The sequence below is a fragment of the Cervus elaphus genome, chromosome 11 (assembly GCF_910594005.1).
Source record: "Cervus elaphus chromosome 11, mCerEla1.1, whole genome shotgun sequence".
Taxonomy (NCBI): Eukaryota; Metazoa; Chordata; class Mammalia; order Artiodactyla; family Cervidae; genus Cervus; species Cervus elaphus.
Window position 1 is genome coordinate 91,337,886 of NC_057825.1, and position 15,091 is coordinate 91,352,976.

A 15,091-nucleotide genomic window follows, 5' to 3' on the forward strand; every position below is an offset into this window, starting at 1 on the left:
TTCTTTTTTATTCCCGAGTAAGAAGACAGACATTGCCAGATCTATTTAGAGGGTTCACCAAAAGGCTGCTAACCCCCCCACTGGTGGTCCTGCCACCCGTAGGAGACTGCAGTTAGGGGGTACACAGTGGGGACTGATTCTTGGAGCTGCTGCCCAAGGTCAGGGGCTCTTCTGAGAGGGGAAACGGGCTCTCCCAGGTCCGGAGAAAGGGCTGGACTCACAGGGCCTGGCCTTGACTCAGCAGGTCCTCAGTCTCTGGGATCTGCCCTTGGCTTGTCAGCCCTCATCCATGCCGCCTGCTTGTAGGACTCACTTTAATTAATGCCAGAATTGGGCCAACCACTGGGGCCGTGACACTTGTTTGCAGGTCATCTCCTCCTAACAGGCTCACCCTGGGGCAGCAGGGAGAGGGGTGGATTTGTCACTAATTGAAGCAGAGATCAGTTAATGAGGCCGCGAGGCCTGGGCTTCCAAAGAACAAGGGAAAAGGAAAATAAAATAAAGCCTCTTTCTTTGGAGGTTTCATGCTTTACACACACAAAAGAAAAGCAAGCAAGCTGCATATTTTCCAAGTCAGAAACTCCACTCCATCTGCCGGAGTTAGACCCTCACTGTGCGCAGACGTCAGGCGGGGGGACAAGCCGCTGGCGGGTGGAGCGCAGAGGGGACTCTAAAGCCAACCATCGATCAGCAACCTAATAACAAGTGTTCACGGAGCACTGCTCTGCACCCCACTCTGTGGGGGAGAAGACACAGGGCCTGTCCCTGTCCCTGGTAAATGTGAAATCTGGCAGAACAATGAGAGGACAGGACATGGGACGGAACTGAGCGAGTGTATGAGAAAGACAGAAGTTTCTAGGACTGGGGCTGGCAGAGTCAGGGAACACCTCCTCCAGGCGCTCTGCAGCTAGGAGGGGAGGGGAAGGAGGGTGTCCCCAGCACAGGTACACCCCCTGGGGGCTGTGACAGCCCAGCATGAGGCCCCATCCCCTGTGAGTAAGACCTTGGCTCTGCAAGCCTGGAGAGCCCTAAGTCCCCAGTAATTCTGCAGCTTGGGCATCAGAACCTTCACCCCACAATCTGGGCTGGATCCGGCCCTACAAAGTTGGGATGGAATGAGGGCTGCAAGGGTGGGGCAGTGAGTACTGGAGTGCAGAGAGCCTGGAGCCCTGGGAAGAAGCCATGTCCCCACACCTGCAGCCCCAGGCCTGCTGGAGAGAGATGTCCCCCAGAACAGTGAGCCCCTTGCACTACAGCCCGTCCCAGCCAAGGCCACTCCCCGTGTGGCTTCCTCCTCCTGGCTCCTCCCCACCTCTCCTTACATCTCAAAGAAGGAACTTGGGATTTTCAAGCCACTAAAACAGGCACAGCTATGGGCCCCTCGTGTCATAAGGAGCAGGAGGATGGTGACAGAGCCCCTTCTCCTCTCTCACAAGGTCCCCTGACCCTGACCAGCAACCCCCAGAATCAGAGATCCCAATTAGTAAGACCCTCAAAGGTATGAAGTCTCATGTTGGGTTGCAGGACCACCAGGGTGGGTTAGCAGCCTCTTGATGAGTGATCTAAATGGATCTGGCAATTCTGGCCTCGTGCCTGGGTAAGACGTAAGGAAAGGAGAGGGATCTTGGGCATGAAATGGGGACCACCCCCTTCCTAACAGGTATTTGGAAGTGAACCTGGTCCACGTGGGAACAGAGTAAATGAGGCCATCTCAGTACAGCCACAAATCCATTTTGGAGAATGGTGGTGTGTGGTATCACCACCATACCATATGGGTATCACCCATACCAGTGGGTCAGTACACAGGCGTGAACCACTACATTTATTTAAGGACATGGGAAAGATGTTGCTGCTGCTGCTAAGTCACTTCAGTCGTGTCCAACTCTGTGCGATCCCATAGACAGCAGCCCACCAGGCTCCCCCGTCCCTGGGATTCTCCAGGCAAGAGTACTGAAGTGGGTTGCCATTGCCTTCACCAATGGGAAAGATGAGAAGGTGGGTTTTACAAAAAGATGAGTATATGTGAATTTTTATTATGTGCAAATATTTTTAATTTTGCATTTCCTGATTATTTTTCTTGCCAACTACCTGTACTTATTGGGTAATGAATAAAATAATGAAGTTGTAAAGTGACTCTTACCCTCTGGAGTGGGCTATGGGAGACCACCCAGCCAGGATGGAGAGAGGACCAAAGACAGGTTCAGGGGTGGGATGAACATGCCAAGGTCTTGGGAGCCTGGTCTTCACTCTGGCGCTGGCTCAGGCCCTTCGCTGGGGCACCTGCCCTCTGCCTTCAACTGGGCAGATAGGTGGTCTCACATAGTCAGTCTACAAACCTCCCCTGCTTAGTAGCTGCTGTATTCTCAAAGCCCTGTGGGATTCAAAATGAGTCTATTGCCCCTGTCTTGCGGAATTCACAGAACTCCAGGAGGGTTTGGACATGTGACCTCATAACCAAGGCTATCAGGAGGGGACCCAGGGAACACAGGCAAAGACTAAAGGGGAGCTGGCATCTGGACCAATCTTGGGGCTGGATTGTGAGGCCCTTCACTGCTGCATCAGCCACATCACTGAGCTTCCTCTGAGGAAGGTAGCAGGTAAACATGCATCCCTCTAGAGCAGGCTTCCTGCCCCTGGCTGGACTGTCAGCCCTTCACACGGCCTGTGGACCCTGCCTCCCCTCCCTTCCTGTTCTCCCAAACTTGGAGCACCAGCCTGTGCTCTCTCCCTATGAAAGCGTCACCTTCTCTACCTATGGTCTACTTTTCCCTGCCTGACAGCCCCCACACAGAAACCTCTGCCTCCCACACTGCTTGCCCAGCCCTGACCCGCAGATAAGGTCTGGCCCGAGATGCTGGGGGGACAGCCACAGAGCAACAGGGTGGAGTGGATGGTGGGGGGTAGGGGTTACTCACAGCGATGGAGACGGCGCTGATGACAGCTCCCAGGTAGCCCTGGATGAACTTGGATGCAGGTGAAGGCTGAAAGATACAGAATTTCAGGATCCCAGGGTGCCCAAAGCTCCTACCCTTGCAAACGGCCCCAGCCACAAGAGCCATTCCCGCCCGGTAGCCTGAAGGGCAGGAGAAAAGGAAGGCCTCTGGAAGCCAAAGGGATCCATGCCTCCCTCAGCACCGCTCCGCACATGGAAAATGTGGGGCAGCTATGTCCAGGGAGATGCCAAAGGGCCCACTGCTCTTCTGCCCTATTCTAGAAAAGTCCTTGGCAGACATTTGGCTGGAAGTAGAAAATAGCAAGAGCCAAAAGAGGTCACTTATGGCTGGGGCAAGCAGATCCAGTTAGGAAAGCTAAATGTTGCGAAGGGGCTGTTTGGCACCCAGAGTACCTTCTCAGTGGAAATGGCAATGTTGAGGTGGCCACAGCCTGACTGGCTCTCACAGGCCTCATCAACCAAGCAGGTCTTCCAGGCCAGTAGGAGGGTGTTGCTCAATATGTCGATGGGAAAGTGGATCCCAAGTTGTGACACACAAAATTAAGCAAGAGCTGAGGAACTACGACAGCAATTCTGGAGATGTTTGGTTTAAGGTGAATGGGAGCCAGCCAAGCAGAGTTGCCCAGGCGTGAAGCATCTGAGAGAGACGTGGGCCAAAGGTTCAGATGGGAGAAGGTGGGGATGTCCCCGGAGTATCAGGCCCAGAAGTTGTACCGTTCATCCCAGCTCATGACTCCCGTCACTCCCCAAGGTTGCAAGTGCCCAGACCCTCTCCTCCCCAGACTGGCAGCCCCTAAGGGGACCTAGACCTCCCTTCCCCTCTGCTGCCTTTGGACAGAAGTGTGGGGGGACTGACACGGGGAGAGAAAGCCTTGTCAGCGAAGTCCAGGGGCCCAGCCCTTCCTCGACAGGAGAAGGGTGACTGGGCCTCTGCTGTGAGCTCATCCCAGGAGTGCAGGGCACTTTGGGCGGACAAGGGTCCTCTCAGAGCCCTCACCCTCACAGGCAGCCCTTTAGCTTTGCAGCCAGCAATCTTGGGGCACCGGGGCCACTTCCAGGCAAACTTGGAGGCAGATTTAGAGGAATTCCATCCTTACGTGCCTGATGCTGTCCTGATGCAAGGGCTGCCCCAGAAGTGTTCAGAAACCAGCGGGGCTTATCCCTTCCGCCTTCCCCACCACACTCTCACGTGATGGGCCTTCGTCACATCATGTGAAGAGCCCCTCCCTGGTGGGGCCCCTCCTGAAGGGCTGGCCGTTGAACCCAGAGGAGCAGCCCTGACGGAGGCATGCCACATGGCAGAGAGGAGAGGGTCACCCTGCCTGCCGCCCACCACCAGGCAAGGGTCTGCCATGCTCACCTTGGTAGCATTGCGGTTTGCATAGTTGACACAGGCGTTGTGGCTCTGGTTCAGCCACTGAAAGGCAAGGGGAGGGGGCGAGGGAGAAGTCAGGAGAGGTGGTCACCTCCCCGGAAGCTAGGTCTGAACCTGGGAGGCCACAGTCCTCCAGAAAGACACGGGTCTCTACCCATGGTGGCTCCATCCACCCCCCATGTTAGTGCGACCAGCCATCCTGATTTGCCAGGACGATGCAGGTTTCAGCGCCCAAAGACCCCAGTCCTGGGAAACCCCTCAGTTCCTGGTAAACCAAGACATTGGCCCCCTCTCCCAGAATTCTAGGGTCCACTGCCCCAAATGGGCCCACAGGCTTTGTCGAATCATCCTTTTTATATTAATGACTGGACGGAAGATGGACACCATTCCAGAAGGGCCCTGGAACGGCTGGCAGCCTTGAGCCTCTTTCGTAATACCCCAGCCCAGTGTCCTGCACCACCTGCAGCGCCTAGACATGGACACTATTGGTTTTTTTTCCCTTCAGGAAGACTCTGACATTTTCTCTTGAAGACCAACAGGTTTTTCTTCCTGTCCTGCTTTCCCTACACAGACACATACAGAGCTACTGTTTTGAGACACCAACAACCCAGACTGCCTCCAAGGGCAGAGACTGGGGTCCGTAAGGCTCTTTCACCCACCTCACTACCCTAGGGTTGAGGGTGGATTACCTGCCCCATAGATTTGGATGAGGCTGATGTCAAATGAGGCAGAGGGCCTCAGGGTCACTGCAATGCAATGGAACAAGCATCCAGGTGAAGCCAGCCCTCATCCCCTCTGTGCAAAGGTTAGGGCACATACAATGGCCCAAGGGCTGACTGCTGGGACTGCTCAGCAGGACCGAGGTCCTAAGGTTTCTCCCAGTGGCTTCTGGGTTGGGGAGGAGTCGGAAGGGGGGCGACTTTCCGCAAGGGGACTAGATAGAGAGGTGACACTGGGGCAGGGTGCTCTAACCAGCACTTGTTGGGTGCCCTCTCAGGAGCCTTCTCTTCGCAGGGAAACTGTTACCTGCCAGAAGACAGTGGACGCCAATGTCTGATTGGGCAAGAGAAGACCAACAACCTATGAGAGAGAAAGAAAAGGCTGAAGAAGGCAGAAGAAACCCCCTACACTTTTGCAAAGAAAAATGACACAGTCACGAACAAAAGTGAGCTGGATCCGTACAAACCAATGTGTATGATCTGTACAAACCACTGCCCAAAGTGAGATGACATACAATGAAGAAACCATGGTTGCAGAATTATATGACAGCATAGTCCATTTTTATAAAGGGAAAAAACTTCACCATATATATCATATACACAAATACACATACATATACATATCTCCAGGCATCAAAAAAATCTATAGCACAGCACGTAGATGTCCCTGCAGGTCAGTACTTCCTCACATTCTTCTGGAGTATTTCTGTGTACTTTTTTGCAGCAGACATGTGTATTTTCATAACTGGTGTCCAGGGGAACAATAAAAGCAAAGGAGCACACAAAAGGAGCCCCTTTACTTCCACCCAGCTAACCTGGCTTCTTCGCACCCTAGCCGTCCAACAGGATCTTTGTGAGGACTCAGAAATACTCATTTCAAAGGCTTTAAAGGGTGTGTGCTCAGTCATGTCTGACTCTTTGCAACCCCATTGACTGTATCCCACCAAACTCCTCTGTCCATGGAATTTTCTAGGCAAGAATACTTGAGTGGGTTGCCATTTCCTCCTACAAGGGATCTTCCCAACCAAGGGATCAAACCCACATCTCCTGCATTGGCAGGCAGATTCTTTACCACTGATCTGCCTGGGAAGCTCCATATTTAAAGGCCTTTTTACCAACACAAGTAGGGAAATTTATATATTATCTCTGGGCCCCCATGAAGCAAAACCTATACTATGTTTAGGCTATTGAATGAAACATAGATGTCTAATAAGTATTTGTTGAATGTGTGAATGAATGAATAAATACACACATATGACCAAGTCTGGTTACATAGGTGTGGACTCATTATTTCCAAAGCCCAAATATCTAAGGCCTAGACCCAATGACTTTATTCTTTTGGTTTATGTCCAGATTAATTGCCTGATCTTGACACTGACCAAATCTTAGACTTCAAGGATTCATATGTGTCTGTCAGATTTACCTTTTGAGTGCTTGTGTGCAAAATAACATCTACCAAGTGCCGCTGCATATGGAAAAAATGTGCGCAGCCATCCACATATTGACTTATTTATTATTCCTGTAGATAAAATGGCTCTTTGGCAAGAATTTCTGTAAGGAACAAGTATAAACATTCAATTCTATGCAGTAAATCAAATTCTAGACATCCTTAGCAGCATTAGTAAATCATGTTTTAAACATTAAAATGTTTTAAAACAGTGAACATGCATACACATTTATATTTATTGGCCCATATCAGTTTGAATAAGATTATATAATGTAAAGCCATTCCATAGCACTGATGAAGGATTATCTTATGATATTTTTCCCCCAAATAAGATCCCTACTCGATTTTTCTTCACAATGACAGCTTACGGTGCTGGAGTGAGAATCAGGGATCTGGGGTCTCAGCTTTGGCTCTATTCCTGTATGGTCTCCAGCAGAAGACTTGCCCCTTTGGGGTTCTAGCTTTCTCCCCTGTAGGATGAAGAGGTTGACCTTGGAGTGCCTATCTCAGCTTAAATTCTATTCCCCGAGTCCAAGTAGTAGGTATGAAGCCAATACAGATGGTTCCATTGTCTGTAAAAGGGAATTTTCCCACCAGTCCTGCCAAGAAGGAACTCCAGGGGACCCAGGATCTCCTCCTAGTGCCCTAGTCAGGAGCCAGACCATAGCGAGGAAACAGCCTAGCGAGGCCAAAGCTGGGCGCAGACAGGTGAGCCCATGAGTGTGTGGTATGCGTATGTGTGTGTGTGGGGGGGCGTGCTTTCTCCTGCACTGGGATGTACATACACATATGTGTATGTCTGCCTGCCTCCTGAAGCCCAAGGAAATAAAAGCTATTTTCCACTGTTGGGAAACACATTCCCTTAACCCACTGGTTCATATAACACAGGTGTGTTATGAACTACATTGCATTCTCCCCCTCAGTTTCCTTTGCACCCCCTGAACTGCACTTGGGTCACCAGGACCATCAGAAGATGTGGCCCATCGGACTCACTGTATTTGCCAGACAGCTGTTGTCCAGGACTCACTGTTCATTACATTGGTCCCCTTCATGAATCCTCTTGGAGGAAATTTCTGGTTTCAGGATCAGAAATTTATACTTCTGAGCATCCGGTTTGCATCTATCTTATAGACACAGGGCCTCCAACTGTGTCCCTCTTTGCATTGACTGTCAAGATGTCCAGGCTGGGTCTCCACAACCTACATCTGCCAAGGAGACAGACCACACTGCATGTGTCTTGTGTGCAACTGGACTTACACCTTTATCTTATCTTTTCTTCTCTAACTTTCCTTTTGTCTCATTTTCAACTTACTTGCTTTTTCTTATGGCATGCCTTTTTTATGTGATATTGAGTTATTTTTCAGAACAAACTATAGCCCTAAATTAAAGCAAACTAGTACCCAGTCTATGCAATACACACACACACACACACACACACACACACACAGTGTAACCAGTGAGTTTTTCACCTGGTTGGCCAATCTGACCAGACTCCTGTCCCAAACTCCTGCACAGGCTGGGCACCTGTGCCTCGGCATGCTTTCTTAATGAGATGAATTAATCAATTGATTTCACTAAGTATTTTTACTTATGTCACTTTCAAGATCTTTATTGTAACTTTGGGGTCCAAATAAAATAGAGATTACTTTCTATATTCTACAAATGGGGCAACTGAGGCTTAGACAAATTCAGTGATCTGCCAAAGGCTTCAAAGCAAGCTAGAGAAAGAGTCAGGTCTCTTGATTTCTGGCTGGGGAGCCCCACCTCCCTAGGGCTTCCTTCCCAGCTCAACTGCCTGAGTACAAAGGAAGAGTCACAGTATATGCCCATTTTCGAGCATCTTCTATGCACTGAGCTCCACCAGCTTCTGGAGGAGACTACCAGAAGAGTTGAATATCGAACCACGGTGAACACAAGGACCAAACAGGAAAATGTATGGGGATGTCTTCCATGACTTCTGGGCATGGAAATGACTAGATGGTTTAAACAGGTATTTGGATGTATGTAAACTTGGTAAGTTCTCACATCCAAGCAGGAATTGAGGAAAAGAGAGGTCTGGTTATCTGCCAAAGGAGGTGGTAGGCTGGAGCTGAGGTGTGCACGTGTGTGCTCCTGGGAGCAGGAACGGCTGAGAGATGAGCTTCACTGGAGGAGGTTCAGGCAATCGGCAGACAGGAGTCCGGGGAGGGAGAGGCGAGTAGGCAGCGAAACACCACGCCACACTGGCCAAAGGGGACGCAAGGGAGCCATCTGAGGCTGAGGCAAGAGGAACCGGGACCGCCTTCCAGGTTCCTACAGTGGCTGGTGGGGCTGCAAGCACGCAGTGCCAGCCCCGCTCCCTATTAGGCAACACGCAGCACCATCTGCACAATCCCAGGAGCAAGAGCAGATATTTTATAACTTCCTTTTTTCTTTTTAAGTCTAAATTAAAAATAAATGTTCCTTCAGTTCTCAGATGTATATCTCTGGTGCAACCTGCCCACATTCCCTCACGCTGCCCTTTCCAGAACACGGCAGGGGAAACGAGGAAAGAGATGAATAGAGAGAGGGAGCCAGTCCGCCGGCTTCAATGCCAGTGGATGGCACCTCTTCCAAGGCGGAGATGCTTCAGCGTGGCCGCTCAGCGGGTAGAGAGCCCAGAAAGCGGCTGGGACCAGGGAACATAGAGGAGAGCCGACAGCCAGAATTCCCAGCCTGCACCCTATCTTGTCGCAGGACCTCGGCCAAATCGCACATCCTATCTTTGCTCCCATTTATAGTTCATAACACGACTGGGGTCCCCTCCACGGCTCCCGCCCCCTGGCAGCTGCCCTCTCTGCACATCTGTCTGCCTTTGCTTCCTCTTCCCTTGAATGGCCGGCCACAGGCCCTCGTGACCAGTCCTCAGGCTCTGGTGGTGGGAGAAGCTGGACTCCAATTCTGGTGCTTATATGCACTGGCTTATATGTGACCATGCACAAGTAACTTGAGGCCTTTGTGCCTCTGTTTTTTCATCTGTTAAATGGGGATGGACCTGGCACCTCTCTGGATGACCAGGAGAAGTAGTGAGGCGTGGCAAGAATTGGGCAGGGTGTCTGGAACGGAGAACATGCCCCCCCCCCCCAGGTGTTAGGTGTTAGTATCATTCCTCTCCTTCTATCTCATTCTTTTCTAGTCTTTGCTGTTCTCTCATGTCTCTGACCTTCACAGTCTACATTACACAACTGAGCAACGTTTAGTCCAAAAAAGGTAGTGAGCTCCTGACAGTAGAATCAGGGCTTTTCTCTCTGATGTCCCCCAAAGCACTCAGCACAAAGTTGGGCCCACAGCACACACCGGAAGAACATTGCTAACTCATTATTAAGGACATTAATTGATTCTTGGCCAGGGAAAGGATCCATGATGGATTGTGACAATGACCACCATCATCCTTCTCCTTCTTACTCCTTTGATTAAAGTCTGATTGCATGAGGCTGTCGGCCTTTGGAGAGGGGAAAAGATTGAGTTTGGTCCTTGAATCATACCCGTGCCAGGGGAGGAATTTGTTTCCAGGCTCTTGGTATTGCTTTAGCCAACGGCAAGTGGGAGGAAGTGGCAGTGTGCCAGTTCTAAGCCCAGGCCTCAGAGACCTTATTTATTTATGCCGGCCCTCTGTGCTCCTAACATTGCAGAGAGGTGACATGCCCTGACCAGTGTTCTCATCCAAGGAGGATGAGATGTGAGGAGCAGAGTCCAGTCTGGTTGACTTGACTCCCATTTGACCCCAGACCTGCAGTGAGAAGCAAAACTACCTCATTCAAGCCCAGCCTAGACCAGCCAAACTCCCGGGTGACTGCAGATCCCTAAGAAAGAATGCTATGGCTGCTGCTGCAATTTTGTGGATGTTTGTTACACAGCACTAGAGTAGCAATAGCTGACTGATACAGGGATTACTTCACATAAAGAGTGAATATGCTGTCCTTCCTGGGCAAAATTCTGTACCGCTACTAATGCACCTGTACCACTACTAATGTCTTTCCTAGTGATGCTGGTTCCTCAGCAGCCCAGCTTGCCAACCTACTCCAACTGGTGACCATTGGACCAGTTCTGGGGCCACCCTGGCTGGTCCAGAAAGAAGGGAAGTTTGTAACTGAGCCTCATCTCAGGACAGAATGAGGAACAGGGCCGACTATACCCCTATGGCAACTGGCTCACAAGAAAAACCACAACTGCACTTCAGCCCTCCACCTTCAGAGTGTTCTAACCTCTGCAGAGAGATGAGGTCTCAGTGTGGGAGAGAGGCACCAAGTATCTCATCTGCTTGGCCAGAAGTGAGACATGAACAACTGAAGACAGGGACAAGGCAGCAAGTCTGCTGGCCACAATTCTGTGTACTATGATATTGGGACTCAGAACTGAGCAACCTCCTACCCCTTGGGCTGGCACTCATATGAAAGTGATTCAAGTGATAAGAAAAAGAAAACTTTAAAAGTATAAAAAAAATTCAAAGGGGAAACAGGGTGAGTGTCTAAACAACTGAGTGGTGAAATTTAAGTCCAGGGAAGACTACAGGGTACAAAACTGTCTTGCTTGGCAGGAAAATGGCAGAAATATTAGTCCTGCCACCCTCCACCCCATCTTCATTTGGCTAATCCCTCCTCATCCTCTGGGTTTCAGGTTAGTTGTAACTTCCTCCAGAAAGCCCCCTCCAGCCCTTAAGATGACGTAGGTCTCCCGTCACATGCTCTCTCAGCACCCTGCCTGCCTTCTTTGCAGTATTTATCTTGGTAGTAAATAAATGTTTAAAATCTGTCTTCCTCGAGAGCTTCCAGATGCTTCAGAGGGATGAGACCACATAACGTTCACTTCTCAAATACCTGGGAGTCCTTGCCGGCAAAGCAACAGTCCTTTAGCATCACACGCTTTTCCTCCACACTGATGCACTCAGTTCTAAAATGTTCCTCTTCATTTTCAAAAGACCTTGCATGGGCTCCAGTACTCAACAATTTGGCTGCTTTTTCCTTCGACTTTGTCTCCATCTTCTGATTTCTATAGCTAATGGTCTGAAAAGCAATACTTGGGCGCATTAGGGGTGCTGCTATTTAAAGCAGCCCAACCGTTTCAAGAAAATATCTTTTGTCAAATGAATGTTTGTCCCTGACTGGTCCATTCCAGTTTAACTGAACCCCACCTCTTATATGGTATAAACTAAGCCAGAGCTGCAGTGAGGAGCAAATCAGACACCAGCCGTTTTGGTGTCTGATTACAATGGCCAGGAAGAAAATTGGGGTTGGGATTGAAATGTGTGAAAAAGTCGAGTCTGGGATGAAGAGGGTTGGGAGATGTGAGAAAGGCCCTGAGACTCAGCCAAATCCTCACGTAAGCGAACCCTCTGGGGCCCACCCCTCCTCCCCACAGAGAGGATGTGACTTAAACCAGCACCTTTGCAGAAATGGGGTTTCTAAGTCTACACGACCATCTGCAGTATTAAAATGAGAGGGTTCAGAGTAGATAGGACTCCTTATGTCCCAAGAAAATATCAGGTTTGGACGTAACCTGAGACCTCTGAATTCACTGACAGGATGCTCCCAGTCTGCCCTCCTCAGTCTCCCAGCTGGATATGAGGGGTTTCAGCCTTGAGTTCTGAGACTCCCAGAATGACAGGAGAGAGGAGAGGAGGATGGCAATGTCAGGGAGCTCAGGGCCAAGAAGGGAGACCCAGAGGCCGCCTGGGAGAACCTCAGGCTCGCTGCCCTGAGACGTTATGGGAGCCAAGGGTGCAGGCTGGCAGCTAGAGAAACGCAGAGAGGACAGGATGGGGGCCCACACCCTGGCCCTGCCTCTCCCCAGCCACACGTGCCCAGGAAGGACAGGGCTGCATATCTCTTGAAGGAAACCTGAGAACATAGATGCCAACTGTCAGAAGCGATCACAGTTGGTGGGGGTCTTTCTGGGAAGGTACCTGAAAAAGGGGAGCCATGAACTGCACCCGCCTGGGAACAGCCTTGGTGCACTGGCTTAGCCGCCATGCTTATGTATAAATTGGGATCTCTTTGCCACACATCAAGGGGGGAAAAGTTTCCATCTTCAAATGTTAAGCTTAAAATAAGACACTACATGGGTGCCAGTAGATCTGTGAAATCTGCTGACTAAACTGGCACCAGCTTCTGGGAGAAAACCAGCTCGTTTCTCCTGAGCTCTGGGAGTGAGCAGGATGGGGGCAGGGTTAAGTTACTCTCAGGCAAGGTGGGAGCAGCATGGCGGGGTGGGGTCTAGTCAGGGATGCTCACCCTGGCAGGAGGTAATTTGGATATTACTTCCAGAAGCATCTTAGTCAAGACACCTGCCAGCCTGACTCACCCCTTCCCTTTATCACTCAGGGACCCAGTTCCTAGCACATTCGCTGGCACCCCATTTCTATTTTGGTAAGCATTTTAGTGGTTTCTGCATGTGTATATTCCTTACCCATTCTATCACAGCAGGGGCTTCCCTAAGGCATGGACTGGAACCTTCACTCCCCTTCAGACCACGCCTTTACTGAGATGTTCAGTGCTAGCAGGAGACAGCGGGGTCTTAGGAGAGGTGATGTGGCTGGTGGAAGCCAAGCCCGGGGTTGAAGTGCCCAGAGAGTCACAGTGCTCCCTCCTTACTGGGCAAGGTGGTGGCCCCAAGAAGGGAGTGGGACCAATGAGTCCTCACATTTCTTATCCACATCGAAGTGCCCAGATAGAATGCCACATGTTCTCCACAACCAGTGGCTCCTCCTGGGACCTGGCCTCTGGCCCAGCTGTTCTGAATCCTGGAATACAGCTACTTGGGGCTAAGAAGTGAGTCTCACCTAGGGAGACTAGGTGAGTATTGTCATTTTGCTCCGGCTGCCACTGAGACCATCCCAGGTCATGTTGCCCATTAATCCCAATCATGTGTTCATACAGGATGTCAGAGGCTGGAATTCCTATTCTCACATCCTACACATTTCTTCTCAGAGGGATGTTTGCTCTGGGCTGGGAGGGACTGGTCCTGGTAGGACATTCACAGTGTCTACTTCAGCAGTAAAGCCCTGAGCAACACGGGAATCGGCACCCACATTCCTACAATGCCTACAAGGCCGTAGTGGCCCTGGAGTGATTGATTTGTCTTAGGAAGAGGAGAGAGAGGAAAACTACAGGGTGTTCTCAATAACACTTGTGAACTAGAGAGAGTGCTGGCATCCCTTGGGTTGGCTAGATTATGCCAGTTGATGGCAGCCATTAATTTTGAAAGGGTCCCGTTGACCTCTTATGAGGAATAAGCCCCAAACTCAACTTCTGTGGTTTGAGAGAGATGATACTGCCAAATGATATATCTTTTTATTTTTAAGCATTGATGGAATATTTATAAAAATTTATTATGGAAGATCCTTGTTTGATTACCTATAGCTATTCTTCTCTTCTTTCACACTAATGAATCCCTATAATTGGGGATTGATTATATATATCCAGCTAATTTCTAATGTAATATAAACAAAACTGTTGTGTGACACTCTGAAGAAGACTACTTAAAGGGAAATGACTCATATAAGAGGTACATCCTTTTACTTCCCCCTTCTTTCTCCTCCCTGGGATGTAGATGTGATGACTGGATCTTCAGCAGCCATCCTGGGCTATGAAGTTACTGACATTAGAAGCCAGCACTGAGAATGATGTAGAAGAATGGAAGTCTGGATTCACAATGACTGTGGGATCTGCCTATCTCCAAAATTCTTTGATCTGAGAGGGAAATAAATTATTTTGTTTAAACTACTATTGTTTTGAACTTTTTGTTATATACAAATGGTCCTACTCTTCATATAATCATATACTATGCTACAAAGAAAACCATAATAGATTTCAAATGGCAAAATTGTAGAGGTCACCCTCTCTAAAAATAAGATAAACTACAAATAATAATAAAAGAATATATAATTTTAAAACACAATCACTTGGAATTTAAAATGTATTCTTCTGACTGATTAAAGAGGATTCAAAGCTATAATTTCAGACTTATTTCAAAAATAAAAATATAGATCATTGTATGAAAACATATACATAGCCAAGTATCTGATATACTCAGAAGCAAATTTAGAGCCCTAAAGAGTTTCATTAGAAGGAAAGAATGAGAATAAATAAGAATAAATTCAAAGCAATAAGTTTAAAAAAAGTCAGCCACAACAAATTAAAGAGGAAAAGTGGATATTATGAAAAGAAGAAATGAACAAATTAGAAATGAAAACAGAAGAATTGATAAATGCATCTAAGAGCTGATTCCTAGACACAACCCTAAAAAATCCAGTTATTTTAATGAAAGAGATGAAGGTGAGAAGTGGGGACAAGACTCAAAGCTCAATCCAAGGAAAGACCATTATATTTAAAGAATCAATATTTAAAACTTTTCTACCAAAGACACCAGAGAGTAAAGAGAGGATGGCTAGGAGAAGAGATTTGCAATATATACAATTCAAAGGATTAACATCCAAACATAAAAGGAACACTTAAAAATCAATTAGAAAAATATAGTCAATGTAAGAATGGACAAAGGATATTAAGAGCTAATTCACAGAAGAGGAAATGTAAATAGTCAATAAATATATGAAAAAAAAGTGAGATCTTTTGGTGTTCAGG

At 48.7% G+C, this 15,091-nt stretch overlaps 1 protein-coding gene across 5 annotated transcripts in view; it reads right to left on the bottom strand.

Moving 5' to 3' along the window:
- The window catches only part of SFXN5 (sideroflexin 5), a 125,094-nt gene that overhangs the window by 57,800 nt on the left and 52,203 nt on the right, over positions 1 to 15,091 (bottom strand). For all 5 annotated transcript variants that reach the window (XR_006343628.1, XM_043918373.1, XM_043918375.1 and 2 more), the window contains 3 exons: positions 5,355 to 5,408; positions 4,314 to 4,370; positions 2,916 to 2,981 (listed from right to left, as the gene is read on the bottom strand). Coding sequence is in view for 4 of the 5 variants with exons in the window: in XM_043918373.1 (XP_043774308.1) it covers positions 2,916 to 2,981; positions 4,314 to 4,370; positions 5,355 to 5,408 (177 nt within the window). In the remaining variant the exon portion in view is untranslated. The remainder of the gene's footprint in view (positions 1 to 2,915; positions 2,982 to 4,313; positions 4,371 to 5,354; positions 5,409 to 15,091) is intronic.